The 27,387-nt window shown below is 40.4% G+C and overlaps 2 protein-coding genes across 2 annotated transcripts; one reads left to right on the top strand and one right to left on the bottom strand.

The window, feature by feature from the left end:
• Window positions 1-208: 208 nt before the first annotated feature.
• fth1a (ferritin, heavy polypeptide 1a) lies at window positions 209-5,654 on the top strand. Its single transcript, XM_034308836.2, has 5 exons — window positions 209-447; window positions 2,656-2,761; window positions 3,144-3,290; window positions 4,101-4,226; window positions 5,294-5,654. Exons 2-5 carry the CDS (start codon window positions 2,660-2,662, stop codon window positions 5,450-5,452), a joined length of 534 nt encoding a protein of 177 aa, XP_034164727.2. The 5' UTR covers window positions 209-447; window positions 2,656-2,659; the 3' UTR covers window positions 5,453-5,654.
• Window positions 5,655-9,771: 4,117 nt separating this feature from the next.
• Window positions 9,772-12,529, bottom strand: rplp2l (ribosomal protein, large P2, like). Its single transcript, XM_026910145.3, has 5 exons — window positions 12,394-12,529; window positions 11,617-11,740; window positions 11,016-11,064; window positions 10,109-10,201; window positions 9,772-9,905 (listed from the first exon to the last, which is right to left on the bottom strand). The coding sequence occupies exons 2-5, from the start codon at window positions 11,737-11,739 to the stop codon at window positions 9,823-9,825; spliced, it is 348 nt and encodes a 115-aa protein (XP_026765946.1). The 5' UTR covers window position 11,740; window positions 12,394-12,529; the 3' UTR covers window positions 9,772-9,822.
• Window positions 12,530-27,387: the final 14,858 nt, after the last annotated feature.

Raw genomic sequence — 27,387 nt, 5'->3', positions numbered from 1 at the left:
TAAACAACAATTTCCGCCATTTCTAGCTAGTCGCTTTGCTAAAGCCTGGCGCTAATAAACAAACCGACTGGCTAGAAACAGAACTCCACCAACCTCCTGCGTTATTGCGTCATACACATGCGCGCCTTGAGCTCGTATCTGATTGGCTGATATAAAGAACGCCCCTCCTGCGTTATGAATATGCATGAACTGCGCTAATAAAAGCCGCTGCGCGACGGCTCAATGTCACATCGATCCCAGCTCCTGGACAGAGAGAAGGTTCTCCGCTTCAACAGTGCTTGAACGGCAACCTTAGCTTCTGTCTTTCATCGCAATCACTTCCTTTAACTCTGATAAGTTTAGCACGGAGAAACTACTTAATCTTAAACTAAAGAATTTAGCTTGCAGCGCTGAAAAAAAGCCGTAAATCATCCGCTTTGCTAAACTACGAAACTAAACCGACTAAAGGTAAGTGTGTGTTTTCTATGATTATTCTTAATGAAATATTTATTAGATACGTTGTAAAAATTGACAATACCACGCCATGCTTTTTTATTTATTTATTTATTTATTTAAGTCCACGTATATTCCGGTAAATCTTCCTTCATGCGCAAGGATTGGCTGTTTCCGTGAAGTCCGGTTTCTGATTGGGTGCTGAACTGGGGCGGGCCACAACGCACCAATCGTAGCGCAGAAGCGCGAATAGAAGCAGCCAATCCTAGCGCAGAGGGCGGGGTTTATCAGAATACGGTTAGGAACAAAAAAAAAAAAAAAACAACGAAAACAACACGACGCTTTGTGTGCGCGCGCGCGTTAGGCCGCTAAGGCCAGTGATTACATAACTAATAAATAAATAAAATAAACATCATGTTTTTGACGTGAGAGAGAAAGTGTGACGGTGGATGAAGTGTAATCCGAGGCAGATTAAATAACGTGAAGGTGATCTGGGAAAGGCCGCAGTGTGAGTGAGTGAGTGTGTGTGTGTGTGTGTGTGTGTGTGAGTGAGTGTGTGTGTGTGAGTGTGTGTGGTTTAACAGTAAGGTGATCAGTTCCAGGCTCAGTGTGTTGAACTTGAACAGCTTGAGAGCAGAGGACCATGTGTTTAATAAATGCCTTTGAACTGACAGTAAACTTTCATAAACATCTGTTATTACTGTGAGTGTGTGAGTGTGTGTGAGAACCGCTGGATTACATGATCACAGCCTTGGTGGTCCAGTGACAGTCGGGTGTCTGGGGAAACGCTTGTCCTGCCCGTGCTCCGGGTTGCGCTGGACTTCGCCCGTCGTCCAGCGGAGAAAGCTGAAGCTGATATCTGAGGAAGCCAGGCGGCTGCGTGGGCCTCGTGATTGTGTCCTTTATCGTAAAGCGGCGATAAGAGAAACGCTGTGTCACCCTGTGCAGCTGTAAAACGCGCTCAGGAAGGCCTTATCCATTACTTTATGAGCTCAGGTGTGTTTGAGTGTGAGGAAGAGGAACCGCCTGCGTGTCAGTATTGCTAATCAACATGACGTCTTTAATCTCCCTAACGAGAACGATGCAGCGGCGCTTTAGTCTGTTGTACGCTCCTCCTCCGCCGAACACCGCTTCGCTTCTCACAGGCTTTCTGCATTTCTCATTAATGTGACGTTGAACGAGAGAAAACACACACTTTCCCTTTTCCTGTGTGTTTTTTGTTCTGGTAAACGCCGCTGTAGACTGAGATGAGTGTCGCTCTGTGACGTCACAGTACAGTCCAGTTTAATGTGTTTCAGGGTGACTTGTGTTTAAGTGCCTGTTTACCTTTAACTACACGTCAGATTCATCCGCCGTGCGCAAAGCTTCAGCTGTGGTGTAGCGCAAGGTCTCACCTCGTAAAGGTTTACTAGAACAGCTGATAGCGTGTGTGTGTGTGTGTGAAGCTTCCTGCTTCTTCAGAAATCACACACAAACCCGTGTCTAGCCATCTGTCAGGTGAGCAGTAATAATGACTGGGTCACGCTGCGTGTTCTTGATGGCTTTGAAAGCTGTAATTAGAGCGTGACGTTGCCTGTAGTGTCGCGTCTCCGAGTGCGCAGCGAGTGTGTACAGGAGCACTAGGTGTGTACGGACGTGACGGTATCCAGTACTGGTGAATCTGTTCATGGTTTACACTACAGCACCCTTCACACTGAACCGTATCGTGTTTAAGGTTTTTGCACAGTCACTCTGAGGTCATCGCTCACTTCAGACGTAAAAGGATACGTGGTGTAACCAGTCACGCGTGGTTTTGCTCAGTAATGTGCTGTTAGTCACCTCACGTTACGTAACGTTTTAAACATTGTATTTAGAAGTGGATTCCTTTTGAGTTCGCTGTTGTTGTTTCCTGAAACCTGGGATTGTATTAGAAGTGAGATTGTGTAAGTGCTTCCTACAGAGTGTAGAGATGACATGTTAAAGTCTCCACTAGGACAAGAAGTCATTATTCCAGAAACACCGTTTGTTCTTTCGTCTTACTGCAAGAACATTTAGACCAAGATCAGTTGAAATGTTTCACTGCGCAGTGCCTACTCTTCTGTAATCAGTCTCTCGTGTGTTTGTGTGTGTGTGTGTTTTTGTGTGTGTGTTTTTGTGTGTGTGTTTTTGTGTGTGTGTTTTTGTGTGTGTGTGTTTGTGTGTGTGTGTTTGTGTGTGTGTGTTTGTGTGTGTGTGTTTGTGTAGCAACATGAGCTCTCAGGTGAGACAGAATTTCCACCAGGACTGCGAGGCTGCCATCAACCGGCAGATCAACCTGGAGATGTACGCTTCCTACGTCTACCTGTCCATGGTAAGAGTTTCGGATACGGATCATCGTCTTCTCACAGTGGAGGGGGAAAAATAATACATGATATAATACATGAGAATCCTATAAGAAGAATCAAGAATTAACAAAAAAAGGAGACAGTTCTATAAAAGGCAATAATGAAATGCTGAAGTAAAAAGACATGAGGTGTCTGTTGGTTAAAAAAAAAAGGTCGTAAATCATTTCACAAGACAAAAGAGTGGAAATGTTTTGCTGTCACATGGTCCGAATGGGTATGGGTTTAGTTATCTAATCTGTACAGAGGAGGGGGGGAGGGGGGTTTATTACCCATGGAGTGATGCATGATGGGAAGGCGCACTGAGTTCAGTGTGTAAATGAGTAACTTTTTTTTATTTATTTTTTTCAGTCGTACTTCTTCGACAGAGACGACCAGGCTCTGCACAACTTTGCCAAGTTTTTCCGCAAGCAGTCGCACGAGGAGCGCGAGCATGCAGAGAAACTGATGAAAGTCCAGAACCAGAGGGGAGGAAGAATCTTCCTGCAGGACATCAGGGTACATTTTAAAAAAAAAAAAAAAAAAAAAAAAAAAAAAGAAAAGAAAAAAAGCATAATTAAAAAAAATATATATGTTAAACTGAAAATGAGCACATGTAGTCAAGGGAATTTTCAGTTTTCATGAAAGATTTTTTTTAGGTAATTATCGTGTAAGGAGAAAAAATCTCTTGATGCTATGATGAAACTGACCTTAAACAGCACGTGATGGAAGCAGGGCTGGTGTTCTAGCAGAGTGAATTAGTTGGCTAGGGGAAGTGCTAAAATATTAGCTGTGTTGCATACACTGCTACACGTCTGAAACATCTCAAAAGTTAGAAGGCAGTTCTCTTAGCCTTTGGAGCAGGAGATATGCAGGTTTCTCTGGCATCGCTACACATCATGTCCTGTTCGTAGTTACTGACACATTACGATCCCCTAATTTACATTGCAGCTAGCTACAGTAGCATGCTGTTCTTTTCTAGCATCTAGCTATGCACACTTTGATTTTAAAGGTTGTTTTAAAGGTTGTTTTAAAGTAGTGACATGCTGCTTTATCACACTGGCAGTAAATACTCAACAACGAGAGCTCTGTTAGGGAGTGGCATGAAGCGAAGTGCAGATACCGACAGTTTGTTTGGGTGGAGTTCTTATCGTTCAGAGTCAGTAAAGCTCCAAGTGGGTTAAAATGGCCAGCAGGCTGAAGGAAGATAACACTGTAGAAAGATAAAAACAATTAAAAGTTGAAATATTTCTATGAAGGAGAGAATGGGGAAATGCAGCTGTTGTTGTTATTGACTTGTTTGTGTTTCTTTGCTTGTGTGCGTGACAGAAACCGGAGCGTGACGAGTGGGGCAGCGGTGTGGAGGCCCTGGAGTGCGCACTACAGCTGGAGAAGAATGTTAACCAGTCCCTGCTGGACCTGCACAAGGTGGCCTCTGATCACAACGACCCTCACGTAAGTACACACCTGCAACTACCCAAACTGTGTTCAGGTAAACGGCCCCGACTGTAGGATTTGAACACGTTATTGTGCTAATAACATCCGTCAGGTTTCCAAGTCAAGCTGCAAAACGTTCAGCGATTTATTTATTTTAAATATACATCCACCTTAAACACACCGATGAGCTCTGTCTCTCTTAAACTTGCTTCTGTCCTCATGATTGTTGTCATGAGCTGCGTCTTAAATATAAAACACTGACCTTACATTGAAAAGTATTTGCTAATCTCAGAAAATCCAGAAGACACAAAACAGACCTTTTGGTAGGTTTGAAGGCGACATGAGAGGTTTTTAAAATTAAACCACTAGCTGTAGTAGGGAAACCGGTTAGTGTGAGTAGTCAGTAACAACAGTCTAGAATAGAACACAGAGATGCAATTTGAGACACAACGCTAGTTTGTTTAGAGGAGGAGCTACGCTACTGCAGCGTGTCAGGGATAGTTAAAGACTGAAGTAGTACGTATTGGTTTCCCAGAACCGTTTCAAATATTAGCACACACAATCCATCTTTGGTATTTCTAATATTAATTTGTAAAATGGTTGAATAAACCTAAAGAAGAAATTGAGTTTATCTTGTGAGTTCATCTAATAAATCCAGCATTCCCACATGGAGTCTCGACCCCTAGCATGGGAAACCCATGAGCTAAAGATAGATGGGTCTGCTGTTGCATTAATCACTAGTTTACTCCTCTGAACCCAGCTGCCTCATGAGAACAAAGTATGAGGTCAGTTTTGAAATGATGAAAAGAATTATGAAAAGAGGAAATCCCAGGGTCTGGTTTGGCCGAGCTTGCCAACGTCCTTCACAAAGCAGGAATAGACGAACTTCTTCAGCTGGCTAGACTTGTTCTGCAGGGTTTTATCTGCTCTGAACAAAGGGCAGAAACCACCACTGTAAACTTCCAGTGTAATCAGAGCTGAGTCAGTTGGGGTAGAAAGAACTGGACTTTGGACATCCCGTTAGTCACATGACTTATTATTTGAGTCATGGTTAAACATGCATTATTCTTACTGTGTCTCTTCAGATGTGTGACTTCATTGAGACGCACTACCTGGACGAACAGGTGAAGTCCATTAAGGAGCTTGCTGATTGGGTGGCTAACCTGCGCCGTATGGGAGCGCCTCAGAACGGCATGGCTGAATATCTGTTTGATAAACACACGCTGGGCAGCGAGAGCAGCTAAATCGCCTCCACGCCACCTTCACTTACACCATCCTGCCATCTTCCTTTTTCCATTCTTCTACCACACGGTGGTCCAGTTAGACGCGCTCAGTTTTCAGCTCCAGCTTGCTTCCTGTTGCTCGTGATTTGTCATTTACCTGAATGTGCTGTTTTATTGCTGAAGTTGTATTCCAATCAAATAAAAAAAGTTGCTGGATCCTGTACATTGTGTGTGTTTTATTTAAGCTTTCTAAAAGCAGCACATTCTGCCTGATGCGTGCCCTTAGGGTTTGTGAAAGATGCAGTAGTGTAGACTATTACATAATATTTTTAAAGTAATACATTTTTTTTTCTCTTCACATTGATTTGTGTGCTTATAAATTATTCCCTTGTGACCCATTTTGCAGTGTTGGACAAACACACAGCCAGGTCGTCTATAGCGTTGCTGAAGTTAAGGATTTGTAGGAATTTTCTTCATTCCTCCATGTGAAACTAAATGAATAAGGAATAATGCATAACTATTTTAAAAAAAAAAAATAAAAAAAAAACTACTTTATATATATAAAATCACTGTTCACTTTATTAGGAACACCTGTACCTCTGCAGGTTCATGAATTCATCCAATCATGTGGCTTTTACTTTTAGGTCTTGCTTTTACAGTCAGGTGCCTTGAACCTGCAGCTATTCACTAGCATGGGACCATAACCCCTGACTCTCAACCACGAAACTGGGCTGAAAACACGCATTTATGCCATCATCTTATTCAGCCAGCAAATATCACTCAGGAAATGGTGTTTAAGGGTCTAATGACTTCTGCAAGTCCAAGTGTCCAAGCTAAAAAAAAAAACATAACGTCCTGGTACAAGAACAGCTCTGACCTGCACCTCTTCAGTCTCCTATTATTACATTTTTACGTTCTGAATGTTTATGAAAGATTTTGATGGTAGCATTTGACCAGAAACGTCATCATCTAACACACACACTTTAATCTCATGAACAGAAGAATGAGTAAACTGTAGTGCAAGTAAATTCCCCAGGACTCAATCTAAGATTAGACTGAAACGCCAGAGGTGGAGTAGAACTACTCTTCAGTCCTGAGAGTAGATAAACGAGGTTTTCATGGATGTTCAGCATTCAGAAGGTTTTTGATTTTAAACTGGGCAGGACATCCTGAAACCTAGCCTGCTTAGACTGAATAAAGAATGTGGCTATAACGTCTTCTCAAAGCTGTTTCATCATTTCTCTCTTTGACCGTCAACGTAATCATTCCAAATAATCAACAAATTACTGATGCATCCCGAAACTTACATCGAGTCATATGATTTCATATGAAATGTGTGGCCTTGAGACCAAATATACCCCTGACCATTCTCGGGGATATTTTTTTAATGCCTTATGTAAAGAAGGCTTTTGTAGTTGTTGTTACGGGGAAGTCGAATTGCTATGAAAACGATTGACATTTTCATACGAGAGTAAAACAGGAAGTGATGAGTGTATCAGTCCTAGAGATTAGACACAAACACAATAAAAACCCTTTGACCATTAAAGTAAAAAAGCCAAATGTCTGTTTGTGACCGTGAACACAGAAAGGAAAGAGGAAGTAAACCTATCGGATGTCACTGTGGTTGAATTCTGGCAAACAACCAAAAAAATAAAAAGCAAGGAATCAGGTTTTGGTTAAATCCTTCTGTGCTACAACTTTAAGAAATCATACATTTATTTTAGCAAAACATCCTGGAAATATTTTTATTTACTTTCTGATTTGAGCTTGGTTAAGTAAGGAGCCAGTTTAACGTCTGCTTGAAGATTGGAATGGAACATTTAAGTGCAATTTTCTGCCTTTTCACTTTTGCGTGTAGCTTTAAAATGCTAGACCTTTACTTCTGGTTGAGATACATGCAAAAGAGAAATATGCTGATTCAAATAAAAAGATTTTAGAAGTGTATAGTGGAAAATGTCAGCATGTGAAGGGTTTCCCAGGCCACAGCACACTCATCTTACATCATACACTCTTAAGGTTAAACTCTAGAATCACCCTTAAGTACCTTCAGTAATTATACTAAGCGCATGTTTTTTTTTTTTTTTTTATAATTAATTATTTTACTTAATTATAATTAAGTGTGTTTTCACTGTTCACCCTTGTTCACTGTACCAGTCTTTTTCTTTACACACCTGCACTTTAGGAAATCATAAAACCACCTCTATTTTGGGAGCAACACCTGAAAAAAAAAATGTTAAAAAAAATCCTCTCAGCCCTGCAAGCCCATGTTCAGATCAGAAACGCAGATTCACTTCCACTTTTCAGCTGTACTCTGAAGAGATTGCGCTGAATTATAATCCTATAAAGAAACATAAAACTTTCATGTATGGTGTTCACATTTGTAGCTCATTCATTTACAGCTCTTTGTAGAAACAGATGTAAATCACCTCTGATGTTATATACACCATTATCCTGCTTTTTATTACTCCAGTAAGTGCTGCTTCTCCCAGTCCAACACTGAAACATGGCCTGTCCTGTGTTGGATCAGCAGTTCAGGCTGGTGGTGGTGGTGTAATGGTGTGGGGAACGTCTTCTGGGGTGCTTTAATAATAATCGAGCATGACTTGAATACAGAGGTCTACCTGAGTATTGTTGCTGAGACCATGTGCTACAGTTTACCATCTCATATCGGCTACTTCCAGCATGATAACGCGCAACATCACAAAGCACAAGTCGTCTCAAACTGCTACCATGAACATGACATCAGTCAAAATGGAGGAAATATATGATCTCGGTGACCTCGTTGTTGCTGGTACCAGATGGGATCCCAAGCAACCTTATGCTGGTTGAACAATAGGCCAAGCTGCCATCTAGTGGTCACATAAAAGCTGTGTATATGCTGCTGGTCACATCGCTCCAGGAAATCCACTGTACAGTTTTAATTAGTACATCATTTTACACCACCTAAAAGTGTTTCTGAAGAAATCTCTACCGTTTGATGGACACTGTAAAGGCGTAGTGACAGAAAATTCTCCATACAATTAGGAATACATCGTATTTAGACTAGCACTGAGTTTTGCAATATTTGCCATATTGTACAGAGAAACAGAAAGAGTCTACTTCACAGTCATTAACACCACATGCAATCGTGTTGTAAGACCCAAACATAGCTAAAAACCTGCGACTGCCAAGTGAGGTGTAAACTAATTTCAGCCATGTTCATTATAACACTGCTGTTAATAAGCTTTAAGAATAAATCAGAACACTTGATCAGGATGTGCTAATGTGGTAGACTCTCACCCCAAAAGACTATAAAGACTGCTATCACACAAGCAAAAGTGTTAGTGTTAAAAGTGTTAGTTAAGGGGTGTGCACACTTATGCAACATTTATTTGTTTTCCTACATTAAAGGTGGAAAAAGATCTGACATGATTTATATTGACTTAAATTTTTTAGGAGAATGTAAGCTTCTTATATCCACTGTAACTCTTTAATCTGATCAAACCAAAGAATTATGCTTCAGAATATCTGGCAATGAGCTCATTATACCACTCACTACTCAGTACTACTTCATACTGAACATCCTTTCAACACACTTATCTGACTTTACAGAACGCAGCTGTGGAAGAAGAATGATTTTGAGCCTCTCTGTCCAGCGTCACACAGAACAATAGCTATTGTTAAAAGGCGCTACACAAATAAAATGGGATTGAACTGAACTTCTGCTAAAGTTAAAAAATGCCTCGTTTTACTGGCAGCTGTGAACTGATTCCTGCTTTAAATGTTCCCGATACTGCAAAATATAGTAATTCAGTTGAACTGATTTTACATTGTGCAAGGGAACTTGAGACAGATCCACCCCAGGGCTAATGTAAGAACTAATGTAAAACTGAATTAATTTGTTTAGTGCAAATTTAACACATTATTAAGATGACAACTTTCCTGCTTTTGTATTGACTGCATGACAAAATCTTTAAACTCAATATCAATGTACAATATTTCCATTTTAAAACCATTTTATAAACTTTTCATACTTATTAGCTTATGCTAACCCTAGCTTCTAGTTAAGTTCACAGGTCTTTTGAACGTTACTGGGTGACTGTAGATCACGATCGATTATGTTTAGACTTTCGCGAACATTCCCAGCATCGCACCTCAGCCTGAGCAAGTTCAGACTACAGGCACTGACAAGCACTTTTAAAACTCTTACATTTTTGTGAACCTTCATTAGCCTGTATTTAAAGATTTTCCATATGATTAACTATTCATTATATCAGACAATAAACCCCAAGCCATATAAGTCCGAGTTATTATTTGTACTCTACACTGCACTCATACAAAATTTTAGAATAAACGACTGATTCTTTTTTTTTTTTTTGACAAACGTTTTATTTTGGTCCCGAGTACAGGGTTTAGTCAAACAGTCCGAATCCCATGTCGTCATCGGATTCTTCAGACTCCTCTTTCTTCTCCTCCTTCTTCTCCTCAGCTGCAGCTGAAAAAGGACAGAAGGAGAACACTGAGCTACTGAACACAGAGCCGCACTCAGATGCCTGAACAAATACACGAGGTGGACTAACAAGGCGTTAAGGTACGCCTGGAGGTGATTGTTCAGGGTGGAAGAAATCTCAAACAAACGGGCATTTTGGCTAGACGACGTAGAGTATAAAACATCAGGGGAGCAGGAGAGCCACTAACCTGCAGGAGCTGCGGCTCCTCCAGCAGCGGGAGCACCAGATGCCGCCACCGCAACAGCGCCACCAGCTGGCACGCTGGCCAACTTACTGTAACCTGCCAGAGAAAGGAGAGAAAACCAGATGCTTCATTAATGCAAGGATAAGCGCAGAGCAAAGACTTAAACAGTGTTCCGTCACTGCTTCCTCTTCGGGATAAGAGTAACTGTAAAGGGTAAAGACTTGAACGAAATAAATGTGGTAAGAATTCTCAAAATATTGCCAGACATGAACACACAACAGGAGTAAGAGGAGAAAAGGCGTTTTTGAGGAAGTATTTTAGGTCAGTTACAGATACCTGTTCTCTATAGACTGACTCCTGCCTTTAACACACGTACGAGACTCCGAGTCTGAGCATGTGATGTCTAAAATGCTTCAAGAATTTAACTGGACGGCTTTCACATGCAGAATTTTATCCTGGTTTGAGGCGCCTGATCGTTTCAAGTGACGCTTCATCATTCACTACAGTTTCATATTTCATTTATCCACATGATAAGTAACCCATAAGCCCTGGAGGGAAACCCCTGCGGTCGCCTTCGTCACATCACTACTGTTTACGTCTCGCTAAAAACCAGGGAAGCTGGCCTTAATTTCCTACTTGCTTCCTTTTAATACACATTTCTTTAAAGCACTGCTGCTGGTAGGAGACTAATACAGAGCGCTTAGCAAACATCCCTTTATCTCAAAGACATTTATTACACTTATTCATTTAAAATCAATTTACCCTTCGACCAGCACACTTCACACATCAGTTAGTAGCTTTGTAATGTGAATAAGTTCATTCATTCCTAGTTTTGCACCTTCTTCAAACAATTTGTCCAAAAGAAAAAGAGTTATTGGGTGCAGGTTGAAGAATGTGGAGTGAGACTCACCTTGAGCAATCACCTCCTCAACTGATTTGCCACTGAGTTCAGACACGACCTGTTAAAGCAGATCATTACAGTTAAAATGTTAGTGATGATAGCAACTGACGACACGAGGCATGAAAGGACACACAGCTTGGACTCTGATGTGTTTGATGTTTTAAACAATTAAACATGTTAAATAAATGTCTCCTTAAAAAAAAAAGAAAGTCACATCAATGTTTTTAAATATATTTATAAGGAGCGTCCCCGTGTATGCGCTGTTACTATAGAAACGGTAACGCATTAGAACGAGCACATTAATATAAACCTGTCGTTCATGTTACAGCGGGAACTACAGCCCGAGCCGTGCGGAAATACTGCACACCTTCTGACCAACCAGATTCGAGAACGCAGGAACTGTGAGAACCGCACTGTGCAATATAAGAACTACACAATCTTCAGAATCAGCGGCTTTATTCGAAATCACGCTACAGTTCAGCGGTGCTAAAGCGAGTGGTGCTTGGACCCGACCGTTCTCGCATTATAACAACGTCGAGAAGGTCCTGTTTGAAAACGGCACTTTCTAAGGACCCCTGAGGGGTAATTTTCCCCCCTTCCCTCAGCTCACCTTCCCCATGCGGGTCTCGTCAGCCTCGATGCCGACGCTCTCCAGGATCTTCTTGATGTCGCTGCTGCTGGGGTTCTCTTTGCCCCCGAGGGCAGCCAGGAGGTAGGCAGCTACGTAACGCATCCTTTAAGGACAAAAAAAAACAAACAAAAACAACAAACACACAAAGATCTTTTAAAAACAACGAGACACACAGGCAGCAGTAAATCAGTACAAGCAGTGTACAAGTGCAGGTATCTTCTGCATGTGGAGTCTGGTTCTTTTCCTGCTCCAACATTTACAGCTCCTCTCTCACACCGTTTACAACCACGAGATAAAGAAAAAAACACAAGATAATGAGCTGAAGATAGTACAAGCAGGAAGAGAAACTGAACTCATACTTATCTTAGTGTGTATGCTTTATTATTATTATTTTAAGTGTTTTAGATTTAGACATTAATCTGAAGAAGACAAACATCTGAGCATTCCTACTCGCAATTTAACTGCTAATTTTAGTTTTTATCTGCTGCAAGGTCCACATTTATTCCTCTAACATCACTGTTTTGTTTTTCTAAACCCTGTACTGATCCACTACACAGCTTCAGGAGCTCCAGCAGCTAGCCTGGAGATTAGCTCGAAGCTAACGCGAGGAACTGCTCTTTCTTCTTCTAATCTCAGCTCGACTTCCACAAAATCTACAGCGTCATTAAACAAGCAGTAAGTCTACACACATACACTAAACGAGCTGGGGTTTATTTCATCCTTTTCAACAACACACAGCTCTATCTGAACACTCACTTCACGGAGAGGAACGGGGTAACGCGTGTTCACCACAGAGCGCGTGCAGGCGGAAAGGAAGTGGACCGGGCCCGGAAACCGGATGTAGCGTCGGCAGCCATGGTCACGTGATCAGGCTGAAACGCCTATTGGTAGAACGCCTCCTCTCTCTCTCTCTCTCTCTCTCTCTCTCTCTCTCTCAGACAGGCATGGAAAAGAAATGACAGAAAGCTGTATACAAATAGCAAAACAAACAAACAAACAAACAACAACTACAAAAAAAACCCAATATACATTCTCAGTGCAAAGGTCAAAATGGAGGACTATATGATCTGGTACCTTATTATTATTATTATTTTATTTTTTTTTTTTTTTTTTTTTTTTATTTTATTTTATTTTATTTGTTTTTTTTAATGTATTTATAAAAACTGCTGATCTTTCTGCTGCAGATGGTAGAGACAGAATTCTGCATCAGCTGCATGAATCCATGGTCCCAACCTGCTGGGTCAACAGTCCAGCCTGGTGGAGGTGGTGTAATGGTGTGGGGAATGTTTTCTCAGCACACACTGGGCTCCTTAGTACCAGTCAAACATCATTTGAATTCCACAGGCCAGCTGAGTATTGCTAAAGACCATGTGCATCACTTTATGGCCACAATTTACCATCTTATAATGGCTAAATACAGCATGATCATGTTCCATATCACAGAGCACAAGTCATCTCAGTCTGATCCCATTAACCTGACAGTAAGTTCAGCGTTCTCAGTGGCCTCCCCAGTCACCAGAACTGAATCCAATAGAGCACGTCAGAACGGGAGATTCACAGCATGACTGCAGCAATTATTAATCTCAAAGGAATATCTCCAACACCTTATGAAAGGGGTCATACACGATATTAATATGATATTCCTAATAAAGTGGCCAGTTACATTTTTGGAAGAATAATTTTTATGTACATCCTCTTTTTTGCATTATCTTTGCATTATGCACCACAGAACAGAAGGGTAAGGGGTCATAGCAGATAATGAACAGAAAAAGCTGTAATAATGTAATGTAAAGTAATACTCTAATGCATTTATCTACATCAGTAGGCTAATATATAAAACTAGCACTTTAGCTTCCTGGTCCCTCTTGAGTTTTAGATAATAACTCAGTCTAAAATCCACTATGCCCAAAGCAGGAATAAAAGATGGAGGGAATGGGACAAAAACTAACATCCCCTTTTCATTTTAGATTTACAAATACCAGTTTTATTATTTTATTTCAGCATGCTAGATTAAAACCATGTTACATATCAATCTATGTAAAGTGAATATTGTTGTTAGAGGAGCTGAGGTAAGCTCAGGCTGGAACAATCAGTTCTATAATGTACAGGGTTTTAAAAGGAGTCATTTAGCCCCAAACAGAACATAAAGTGGTAATGCAGCCTCCTCCCCAGCCCTGCAACAATACACAGAGGCACACAGGCTTTCTCATTCTCTCTTTCACCCACACTGATAGACCAACTAAATCTCATGAACTGAAGTGGGCGGATCATGACAGTGAAATAACCAATGAGCATGATGCCTTTTTATTAAATCCTTACATACGTGTACATAATAACACACTTTAAACAGGGAACTCGACCATCCAGACAACAATCCTGGCAGCCAGGAGCCGAGGACCCAATGATATGCAGTACACAGATTCATACACACACACACACACCTCAATAACACAGATTTACACACACTCAATAACACAGATTCACACACACACACACACAGTCACACACAGAAACACACACTCAATAACAGATTTACACACACACATACACACACACACACACACACACTCAATAACACAGATTTACACACACATACTATAACATCGCTTATTCTATAGTATATGTGAAATGCACCTCTAAAATCCATGGATTGTTATTCAGTTATTCATTTTAAAACATATCATTCAGTAACTAATTTGAATTATTCAGTAATTATGGTTAAACTAAACTTTTTACAGAATTAAGGAACATTTTACCCAAATAATAATGACTTCAAGAAATGTCTAAATATTTCTATAATTACACAGCAGTGCAGTATCAGACTTTATAACATAAAGGCCTTGTGTATGTAAATGGCAGAATAATTATAAATAGTGAAATATTAAATGAAGGAGGCGGGAAAAAAACGTCAGCGTTTGCTACATGACTTCTATAACTACATGGCCACAGATCAGTGTGTTATTTATAGCTTTCAGCCTTTTGAAACAGTTTTAAATCTCGATGGGGGAGAAGGGGAAATACGGGCTGGTGCTCAGCAGATAATGGTGTATTCAGGGAAGTGAGATAGCGAGCTGGTTACTGCTAATAAGCAATCACTTTGCTTTGTAAGTAAATTATTCACGATGGAACGAACAGATTACTTACGTGACAGAAATGACTCAACAGATAGGGATTTTTTGAGTTACTGTTACACAGTGTTACATACATGTCCGGAATATTTTCAAATAAATTAAATTTTATTTAAATTTTAGAACTGTGCCAGTGTAACATAGTTCAAATGTATTCACGTTAAATCCTGCTAAATGGGATAACAGCGCCATCTGCTGTCAAAATGTTGTACCTGCCTGTAGTAGTAGAAGAAGCAAGGGATTATGGGTAATCCTCAAACGCGCGGAGGATTTTCCAGAGAGGTGACATGTCTGTGAATGTGTAAAGAATGGGCAAATACTGTTAACTTAATTGTAAAGCACATAAAAGTTCAGCTAGCAGCATGGGGGTAGATAATAACTGTTCTACATTCATTTCATCATTTTGTGTGTTTTTATTGCCAAACGAAATGTCAATACTCCAACTCGAAGCTACTGACTGTAACGAGCTGCAGTGTCTCCAGAGTATCAGCTGTTTGCCCACAAGAGAGTCTGTATACCCATTCTACTTTTATCCCTTATCAATAATGCAGGTATATTACAGTATATTATCCCACATAGCGCATTAATACTGTAGCAGAGTGTTAGAGCTGTTTACTGTTATTTTGGTCGGTTACATGGTTTAAGTGAAACTGTAACTTGTTTGAGTATTATGTATTGTTTACAAAAGGTGAAAAATATGTAAAAAGGTAACAGTCCAGTGCAGGATATATATATATATATATATATATATATATATATATATATATTCTTTATTTATAGGAATTTATTTTTCTTTTCACAATATAGCAAGGGGAGAATTATTCAGTTTTATTTTTATTCTGTTTACAACAAACTGCCCACTATATGATCACAACACAACTGATGAATGATGCACATATATGTATATAATATGTAGAATGTAATGTAATCCAAAGAAAAAAAGTGCAGAGGATTTTCCAGAGAGACAGAGTATGAGCTGTTTGCCCACAAGAGATGACCCATTCTACTTTTTATCCCTTATCAATAATGCAGACTGCAGAATAAACCTGCTGTTACCACAAGCCTGACCAGCTCCGTGTGGTTACTCTAGACGTCACATACAAAGGTCACACCAGCAAGAAGAGAAACTCGAGGCAAGCAGAGAGTAACTGTACATCTTTCAAAATTAAACTGAGTCAAATAAATGAAGTTATCAACAACACATTTAGCTACCGTGATGTTAGCATGATTACATGATTACAGACAGTAAACAATACAATCCCATGCAACAGAATACTACATACCATGACAAATAATATATTAAATTCTAGTTTTATGCCAGAATTGTCCTTTAAAAAACACATTAGCAAACAAGGAACAGAAGTTTGACAAAAAAATTTGGGGAAAAAAAGGATTAAATCACAACTATAAATCAATCATCTGTGGAGAAAAAAAAAATCACTGTCATGTTACAACAAACTGAATAAAGCCATGTTGAGCAGAAACACATACTGAGTAAATAGATAAAAATAAGGAGCTATAAACAGCTACAACACATGGATGTGTATTTGTGTAATCAGTGTGATGATGTGATGATATCTCTGTGTTGTGTGTAGACGCTGAAGGATTTGACTTTGGATTGTAAAATATGTTATTAAAGCCTGAAGTAACTTGTAGCTGAGTGGATAAAAGGATGTGATCAGTCACGGTTATTGTTATGGAACTTCTACATCTGAATATGAATGATTCAGCTCCCAAACTGCTGGAAATATGGGACGGGTTCTAACGCTTCACCAAAACTGCTTTATCCTGGAAAAGAGCTTTGAGGTACGGAATAATTTTTCTGTTATCTTTATCAATATGCTTGTCAATCAGTATTTGAAATCAGTATCATGTCAGTCAGTATCTATGCATATGATTTTACAAGGATATTTCTGTGAAAACAAACTGGTGTAAACTGGTGTAACCTTGCAGGTGGTGTTTGAGATGTTTTTTAAGATGAAGGCTAGTGTCTGAAGGCCAATGTCTGAAGGCAAATGTTTTTAAAAAATAAACTGACTGACCCCTCGCCACGGTTAAAACTAATGTAAGGGGACAGTGAAATAATTGTGGCGAGAGGCAGGTGTGTGATTAAAAGAAAAAAAGAGAAAACTCCATCTAATGAGAGCTTTGTATAAAGAATATTAGAATTGTATAAAAGCATGAGCCACGACTATGTAAATCAGATGCTCTGCAGACCATCTCAGCTTTGTTGTTTGATTCAATAAAGCCTATTGATTTTTGGCATCCAGAACCCCTTGACTTTGGGAGTCTTTTTTATTCTGAATTGAAGAGTTTTTGCGATGACAGAGGTGAGACTCCTGTCATACGCCAGTCCTGGTGAGTTTACAATCCTTAATGCTGAAAGACAAAGAAGGGGATCAGTGTAAACAAACATGATGAACACCAACACACAAACATACACACATACACACACACAAAAACTGTCAATATTATACAGTACACAGTGAATATTATTCAATATCATTCAATACAGTACAGTAAAGAGGCAGTAAGTCAGTAACTCACTGTAGTGTCTCCAGTGTACAGTGTGGATCCTTCAGTAGATCAGAGAGCAGCTTCACTCCTGATTCTCCTGGATTATTACCGTTCAGATTCAGTTCTGTCAGGTGTGATGAGGAGTTTGACCTCAGAGCTGAAGCCAGAGCAGCACAACCTTCATCTGTAATACTGCAGTAACGCATCCTGCCAGAAATAAAACCTTCTCACACTTAACACACTCAGTTTTAGCATTGAAAACATGAACTACTCACAATCTTTATATACAGTACATTCACTCTTCATCTCACACACACAGCAATGAAAATATATCAGATCACTACAATTACAATTACTACAGATGAAAACTGGATGTAGCTGTGTTTATTAAAACTCTGCTGTGGTGTGTGTGTGTGTGTGTGTGTGTGTGTGTGTATACCACAGTATCTCCAGTGTGCAGTGTGGATTCTCCAGTCCAGCAGAGAGCAGCTTCACTCCTGAATCCTGCAGTTTATTGTGACTCAGGTCCAGTTCTCTCAGACTGGAGGAGTTTGAGCTGAGAACTGAGGACAGAACTCTACAGCTTTCCTCTGTCAGATCACACCCCCACAGCCTGGAAGAGAAATGATGAAATATCATAACACTGATCTCAAACACACAAACACAGCCATAATACAGCTAAAGTTTAACATGTAACAGAAATGTCAGTGTGTTTCTCTCACACACAGAAATCAGAGGACAGGACACCACATCAGCACATTTACAGGAGCAGGGACGTCTTTCTGCACTCCACAATCTCTCAGCTACAATTTATTATAAGACCATTATTCAATTCAATTCATTTTTATTTGTATAGCGCTTTTTTACAAAGGTCATTGTCTCAAAGCAGCTTTACACAAACAAAAGTAAAGTGAAGTGTGTGTGTGTGACGTCTCTGATGAGCAAGCAGGGCGACGGTGGCAAGGAAAAACTCCCTGAGATGGTGATAGGAAGAAACCTTGAGAGGAACCAGACTCAACAGAGAACCCATCCTCATATGGGTATACACTGTAGTGTGCGTGTGTGTGTGTACAATGTGCGTTGGTGTAGTCCATGGAAAACAGCTGAAGCGTCTTCGTGGCAGTGTGAAGCATTGCCGGTGGACAGGTCCAGAGTGAAGGGGGGGAGGTCTGGATTACCAGCAGCTCAGGAGTGATGCTCATCTGGTCCAGAGCGTAGGGGGGTCTGGATCACCGGCAGCTCAGGAGTGATGCTCATCTGGTCGAGAGCGTAGGGGGGTCTGGATCACTGGCAGCTCAGGAGTGTAGCTCGGCAGAAAGAGAAGGAAAGTGGTTAGGTACACTCACAGTCACCGTGTGGAGATAAAACTTAATGAGGAGTGCAGAGGACTCCGGCAGGACTAGCTCTAACAGCATAACTAAAAGGAGAACCAGGGGGAAACACAGACGTGAGAGATCTCTGATATGTAAGGCATACAGTCACTCTGCCGTCACAAACCTGAGTGACTAACGAGAGTGAGGAAGACAGCATCCAAACACACCAGATCACCATAACACTCAACATCCACGAGTCCCCCAGATCTACTGCTTTGTCTAAAACACTAGTCGCGAAATGCTAGCTTAAATAAATAAGCCTTCAACCTCGACTTAAACACTGAGACCGTGTCTGCTTCACGTACATTAACTGGGAGGCTATTCCATAATTTTGGGGCTTGGTAAGAGAAAGCTCTGCCCCCTGCCGTGGTTTTGGCAATGCGTGGTACTGATAGACAGCCTGCATCCTTAGAGCGAAGTAGGCGCGGCGGAACGTAAGGTACTAACATATCGCTTAAATACTGCAGAGCGAGACCGTTTAATGCTTTATAGGTTAGGAGTAATATTTTAAAATCGATGCGGAATCTTACTGGGAGCCAGTGTAATGTAGATAAGACTGGCGTGATATGCTCATACTTCCTAGTCCTAGTCAGGACCCTTGCTGCTGCGTTCTGAACTATCTGAAGCTTATTTATGCATCTAGACGAACATCCAGATAGTAAAGCATTACAGTAATCTAATCTGGACGTGATAAATGCATGGACTAGTTTTTCAGCATCACTTAGCGAAAGTATATTTCTAATCTTAGCGATATTTCTGAGGTGGAAAAATGCTAACCTGCTTACATTATCTACATGCGCCTCAAATGAGAGATTAGAGTCTATAATCACACCGAGATCTTTTACTGTTAGACTACTTGAAATAGAGAGACCATCTAAAGTAACAGTGTGATCTCTAAACTTACTTCTAGCGGCTTGTGGTCCCAGTACCAGAACCTCTGTTTTTTCCGGGTTTAGCAGGAGGAAGTTGCTTAGCATCCAGTCTCTTATGTCTATCGCACATGCCTCAACTTTCTTTAACTGGCTATTCTCATCTGGCCTAGCTGAGACGTATAACTGTGTGTCATCAGCATAACAATGGAAGCTAATATTATGTTTGCGGATTATGTTACCTAAAGGGAGCATGTATAATGTGAAAAGCAGTGGGCCTAAGACTGAACCCTGCGGAACGCCATATTCTACTCGATAACGTGCCGAGTGGTCACCGTTTAAATCTACAAACTGATAACGATCGGTTAAATAAGATCTAAACCAGTCGAGGGCTGAGCCCTTAATTCCTACGACCTTTTCCAGTCTGTGAAGAAGGATATTATGGTCGATAGTGTCGAACGCTGCGCTAAGGTTGAGTGAAATTAATAGACTAATGCAACCCCGATCAGAGGCTAATAGCAAGTCATTGACTACTTTGTCTAATGCTGTCTCTGTGCTGTGGTGGGGCCTGAAACCTGACTGATAAAGTTCATAGATATTATTACTTTGTAGATATGAAATTAGCTGCTGCGCTACTACCTTCTGTAGTATTTTAGATAGAAAGGAAAGGTTTGAAATCGGCCTATAGTTAGTTAAGTTGTTAGGGTCAAGGTCTGGTTTCTTCACTAGTGGTTTAATAACAGCTAATTTAAGTGATTTTGGAACGTACCAATTGCTCAGTGAGGCGTTAACTATTTTAAGCAGGGGTTCAGTTACGGTTCAAACTATTTGCTTAAGAAGACGTGTTGGTACCGGATCTAATAGACACGTTGATGATTTAGCAGAAGAGATGAGCGAGATTAAATCATTCTCTTCAAGAGGAGTAAAACTTTCTAATCTCTGATCTATGATTAGTCTATCCTCCCAGTCTATTGTATAATTTGGACTTTGGGCCTGTATCTTCTGCCTAATGTTTTTAATTTTGCTATCAAAGAATTTCATAAAATCGTTACTTTTGTATGCTGTTATTGTGGAAATTTCTGTCGATGTCTTATTCCTAGTTAATTCTGCTATGGTGTTAAATAAGAATTTAGGATTACTTTTATTATTTTCTATAAGCGTTGATAAGTAAGTGGACCTAGCTAGCCTTAGAGCTTTTTTATAGGCTAAAATACTGTCTTTCCATGCTATTTTAAATGCTAGGAGTTTGGTCTGGTGCCATTTACGCTCTAGCTTTCGGGCGTTCTGTTTTAGAGAGCGGGTGTGGTCACTATACCACGGAGCGAGTTTCTTATCTTTAATTGTTTTTCTTCTAAGTGGCGCTACATTATCTAAGGTACAGCGGAATGTCGACTCTAAAAATTCTGTCGCCTGTTCGAGTTCTAAAGGGTCTGATGGTGACCCTATACTAGCGGATAATTCTGGTAGGTGATTAATAAAGCTCTGCGGGGTCGCAGGTGTTATTGTACGGCTAAATCGGTAGCGCGGTTCTGTGTGTACAATGCTACTGTGACGCACACAAAACGAAATCAGACTGTGATCTGATATTGCCTCAGACTGCGGGATTATCACTATATCGGTTATATTAACTCCAAAAGATAATATTAAGTCTAACGTATGACCTGCTTTATGTGTGGATCCTACAACACACTGATTGACTCCCAGTGAGTCAAGTATGGATGTAAACGCTATCTTCAGCGGGTTGCCTATATTCTCAAAATGAATGTTAAAGTCTCCGGCAATTAACGCTCGGTCGACAGAAACAACTAGGTTTGATACGGAATCTGTAAATTCACTAAGAAATTCAGAGTACGGTCCTGGGGGTCTGTAGATAATAACTAACGGAAGGGACTGTGATGACTTATCATTAGCGACTGCACTTATGTTACTATAAAGTGCTTCAAATGAATTAAAGTTTTGTCCTAGTTTCTGTACGATGGTCAGATTATCCTTATGAATAACTGCGACGCCTCCTCCTCTACCGGTTAAACGAGGCTGATGTATGTAGCTATGAGCGGGCGGACTAGCTTCATTTAATGCAACATATTTGTTCTGCCTAATCCACGTTTCTGTTAAACATAACGCGTCATACTCCTGATCCGTGACCATTAGGTCATGTACATAACACACACATGTGAGAGCGATGTTTTCACTCACTTACCGAATAATAAAGAATTATAGAACTGTACACTACCAGTTAATAACATGCCAATACTAGTCGTACTTTACAGTGAGGTCAATAAGGCAATTTCTCTGATGTTATCTGTCCTCATGGAGCCGGTACCATGTCCAGCTTTATAACAGATTCTGACAGCATGTCCAGTGAACTTTTCTGAGCTTTCTGGAATTTAACAAAAACAAAAGCTAAAGTAAATCTGATGAAATATTTTTAGGTGGCTGTTGTTGTCAACGGTAAATAACAGTTTCTTGATTTGGGAAAGAGATTGTTGTTTTGAAACATAGTTAGCTTTTTTACTCAGTCACATTACTGATTACTCAGCTTTCCAGAAAGTTCCACAGAATGTTTGGTTCAAGAGTTGAATAAAATTATATAATTAAAATATCCCAATCACTCAGTCAATCAATCAATCAATCAATAAAACAATAAATACATAAATAAATAGTAAATGAAAAATGTTTTCTTTTTGCAGCAGCCTGATTTTTTCACTGTTTTTCAGGGCATAGTGATAGAGTTCACATGAAAAACCCTCTAGTACAGACCACGCCCACTTCCTGTTTAAATCTAAATAGAAACCTGTAGCAGAGACACAAGATCTAAACAGCTATAATTACACTTCATAAGTACAGTTTTTATTTATTCATGATATAGAATTAATCTAGAAAGTAAGTCTGATTCATACAAACATTTCAGTTTCTTACAAACATTTAAATCATATTCTAATATTTACAGCTACATAGAAACACAGTCATTTCTGTATATAAAATTTGGTGATAAAGTGATAATCTGACTTGTGTGTGTGTGTGTGTGTGTGTGTGTGTGTGTGTGTGTACCTCAGTATCTCCAGTGTACAGTGTGGATTCTCCAGTCCAGCAGAGAGCAGCTTCACTCCTGAATCCTGCAGTTCATTGTAACTCAGGTCCAGTTCTCTCAGACTGGAGGAGCAGAGAACTGAGGACAGAACTCTACAGCTTTCCTCTGTCAGATTACACTCACACAGCCTGGAAAAGAAATGATAAGAAAATGTAACCCAGGTGTTACTGAGGTTTTTTTTTTTTTCCCTTGGTTGTTTCTTTAATGCGTCACTAATGGGGTTATGTAATTCCAAATTCAGGTAATGTACAGTTCATGTATTTAGAAACCAGTGTTAAACATTTAAAATATATAATGAGAGGTAAAAAATATATTTCATTAGAAAATAACAGGAATAATATTAACTTTGTTGCACTGTATGGTGTGTCTAATTGCATATTATTCACAAGTCCCTATTGGTGAAATGATACAACCGGGGCATGTCATTGGTTGGTGGATGGGAAGGATATGGCCTATGCACCGGAAACATTCGCATGACGGGAGGAGAGAAGGTGAGAGACTTGGAGGAGGAGCTCCGGCATTTTTTGGCGAGGCTGGGCAGCGGAGATTTTAGCAAGAGCAAAAAAAAAAAAAAAAAAAAAAGAGAAGTCCCATTCCGGTAGCTGAGTAAGCTAACGAAGTGCAACGTGACTCGTGGGCATGCTTATATTTGAAGTGTAAGTAGCGGCACAGTTAGCACCATTGGCTTCCGAACAGTCAGTGGTTCCACGGTGTAGCCAGCGTGGGAGCAACGCAGCCCGGATAGCGCCCTGGTGACCTGGAAAGCCAGTGGTTCCCCAGTCAAAGGACGATTAACAGGCCTGCAACGTTTTATTTTGGGGGATATTTTGTGTAAATGCCGGCTTCTTTGTTTAATACATACGCATGTATTGTAAAGGTGTATAGTAACCGAGTTTATCTTTGAGTGTGGTCACACCATTTTGCTCTACTAAGTTCTAAGTGAGTGTTCAGCCCTGCGAGGCTAAAGTGTATTTTGTTTCGTCTTTTTGATTATTGGAGAATTGTATGGTGACATTTAGTGCGACAAGAGTATTTCTAGTGTTTAATTGCTACATGTACTAGGATATGGAGATGTAGTTGATTAAATGGGAGTCGCGATTACGAGCAGTAGCGGCAATTAGGGGGCCAAGCACCCTCGCGGTTAACCTAGGTGTACCTACTACGTTTGTAGTTAATCTTCAGGGGTATATGTTTCATGTGTTTTCTGATAATAAACGTGTATTTTTTTTTTATATACATCCGAGTTCAGACCACTCACTGAATATTATAAGACTTTAAATTGTAACTACAGCTTGAACCCAACTATAGTCTGGTTATCATTGGACATGATACGGGCTACAAAAAGAATGATAAGAAAAGAAATATACTGATTATGAAATGAGGTGTTTCCATCAGTTGGGAAATAAACTGTCTACCTGAACACAAGGTTCTAATGTCAGGATAAAAATATAAAATGAACAGCCTGTGTATAAACTTGGACTGCTCTTGGACAGATCCATGTGTCTCAGTGTAACGGAGTTAAAAACATTAATTCTAATGATATTCATGGTGTTGAATTACATGAAATTAGAGGGTAAATTAAATCAAATGGTGTTTCGGTGCCCCCTAGTGGTTAATGCATTGCAGACATTCATAATTTTGTCTTTGCGCGCCTACTGTAGTTCAGCATGATGGCTGACACTGCTGCGGGTAAGCGTGTTTCTCGTCTCTCCTGGTTATGGTGTTTAAAAAAGCGATAACAGTGTGTTTAATATGAGTTTTTCAAATGTAAATGTTTGTAGTGATTATATCAACAAATGTACAGTGAGTTGGATGGGTTTATATGTCCGATGGAAACTTTGTTGAGTACTTATCGTTGCGGTGAAATTAATGTGCTGCTGCTTATGTAGCATCAGATGGCTAAATGGAATACACACAGCTACCCTTAACGGGAGAGTTTGTTCATTTTATGTTTTTCTTATTTCAGTGGTTTATGTCTGCAGTGTTTTTCACCCTGTCTAATAATACATTTTGATGTATTCTTCAGGTATGTGATTTTCATGTTTATTTTTGTTGTTTCGTTAACATGACAGAAAATGGCTGACACTGCTGCAGTGTTTTTCACCCTGTCTAATAATACATTTTGATGTATTCCTCAGACACGATTATCATTGCTGTGGAGAATAAAAGAAAGAACAGACAACCAGAGTCTTGTGTGCGTCGTCCGTTTAAAGTTTGTGACGGTTGTGTGGGATGTGTTAAGGCCACATTGGGGACAACAATCGTTACACTGGTGCTGTGACTCTCTGGATCGCCCTGATCAGCTCGACGCAGATCGGCCGTGGTTGCTGCTCCTCAGCTGTGTTTGAACCCCGTTTTATATATATATATATATATATATATATATATATATATATATATATTTTTTTTTTTTTTTTCTAATTGGGGTGTTGTTTTAGTGTCTCATTATTTTCTCTGTTTAAGTCTGTAATATATATTTGTTTTCTTTATTACTTGTAAGTAATAGTAACTGAGATATGACTGAAAAAATTGATTGTGATACTGATATGGACAGGACATTCATGGAAGCCACTGGTTTTCCCAGAGGGGAGGGGTGGTTGGCTCGTTGGAGCTTCTGGGAATGATGTTTTCAGTGAAGGTGGCAGAAGAGGGGTGGGTCAGACAAGGTCTCACAATGACCACAGTGGGGGTCGTGGTTTAGATTTAATGACAAATAATTCCCCTGTTGTGCGTGCCACAGTTGAGTTCCCTTGTACTTCGACACCTAATGCTGAGAGGGATGCTCTTAGCCATCTCACGGATATGGTGGGCCAGTTAGGTGCACAGATTAGAGAATCAATCGTCTCCAGGTTGCTTTCAGCAGGCTTAGTAAATGCAAGCAATAACTGCCAGAGCGATTTGCTAGACTACCACACTCGATCACAGATGAGACCAGAACAGTCTATGCCGATGATGGTACCACAAGTGTCAGTACATGTGGGGTCAGAACATGACATGTTTCGTGGTGACAGATCTGACAAGTATTGTATTAAAGAGTGGGTTGATAGAACCAAAGCTTGTATAAGAAAGCAGAAATGTCCCATCTCAGAACAAGCTGAGGAAATTATGAGCAGGCTTGCAGGAAAAGCAAAAGATGTCATTAAAATCAGTCTGCGTAGTGATTGTACGCTTGATGTAAAGCAGAATCCTGAGCTGATTTATAATATTCTGCTTCAGTATTTCAGTGAGACCTCATCATGCCTACCTCTTGCCAATTTCTATGCTACTCTTCCCAGAGCTGGAGAGAATCCAGTAGACTATTGGATTCGAATCAACAAGGCTGCTGATCTGGCGAATGATGGTCTTCATAGACAAGGAAAGCAGCTGGCTGATATGAGCGAAGAGGTGACACAGATGTTCATCAAGCACTGTCCAGACCCAGGTTTGGCTAGTGTATTCAGATGTAAACCGATTTATGAGTGGGGAGCTAAAGACATACAGAGCAGAATTGATGACTATCAAAGAGAATACATGGGTCGTGCTGGTGCGTATGTAAAGAGCCACACTTCAGCGGTGCTTAACAAGGAATGTACTGAGCATGATCACCTCGTCAGCTTACCGCAGTCTGCTGTTCAGGATACATTGAGTTTTCCATTAGTGCCAAGTACATGTAAGCAGCCAGAGATCTCAGCAGAGCCCAGTACTGTTCAATGTCGGTCATGTCCTGCTCCAAACCTGCCTGCAGTCCAAACCATGACACAGAATACACAGCAGCCTGAAAGTCAAGTACTCTCACGAATGATGGAGATGTTAGAGCAGCTGATGGATAGGGTTCAGTCACATGATGTTCCCACTCACAGAGTCAGCTCGAGGTCGCAGCAGCGCTATGCCAGAAATACATGTCGTGTGTGTCATGATAACAAGCACAGCACTGTGACACACTGCATAACCGATAAGTTGTGTTTCGAATGCTTCTCACCTGGACATGCAAAACGTGATTGTCCGAAACTTTCCTCTGTCCGGGACGATATGGAGGGAAACTAGTGGACCCATATTTGGAGGGAGGCAGTACGGGTCATTCTCGCAACTCCCAAGTTGTTACTGACTCTGAAAATGAATGCTATTTGATTGAGAACAGTGTTGATAAACTAAATATTGTGTATCAGAACACACATGTTGTTGGGGGACACAATAGCCTCTTTTATACACCTGTGAAAATCGGTGAAAATGTGACACTGGGAGCCATGATGGATAGCGGATTAATGGCATGCACCATAAATGACACAGCTGAGATGAAGCTGAGAGAAGCGGGAATAGTTGATGGAAACAGTGAGCTGAGCACCGATGTGGTCCTTGTGGGCTGTGGTGGATTGCGTGTCAAGCCTAAATCTGTTTACAATCTGACCATGGAAGTTTATGGCTTGAAAATGATTGTACCTACCCTAGTGGTTCCTGGCCAACATGACGAACTCATAATTGGAACTAATGTCATCAAACATGTCCTGCGACATATCAAGCAGTGTGAGGGTTTCTGGAGAGCTGTGTCTGGCCCTACATCAAAGGATCCTGAATGTGAGAGCTTTCTGTCCATGCTCGCTGGACTGCATTGCTGGAGAGGTAAAGACATGCCTGAGAAACTTGGAACAGTAAGATGCAGTTCTGCTGTCTGTCTTGAGCCTGGTTCTGAATATTTAATGTGGGGGAGACTATCGAAATCAGCTGTTGCATCACCAGGCAGTGCTGTCATGACAGAGCCCACCACTTCTCATTCGATTCCTAGAGGTGTCATGGTG

The sequence above is a fragment of the Pangasianodon hypophthalmus genome, chromosome 11 (assembly GCF_027358585.1).
Source record: "Pangasianodon hypophthalmus isolate fPanHyp1 chromosome 11, fPanHyp1.pri, whole genome shotgun sequence".
Lineage (NCBI taxonomy): Eukaryota > Metazoa > Chordata > Actinopteri > Siluriformes > Pangasiidae > Pangasianodon > Pangasianodon hypophthalmus.
The sequence above is the reverse complement of the archived record's forward strand: the minus strand, read 5'-3'. Positions and strand labels throughout refer to the sequence as shown.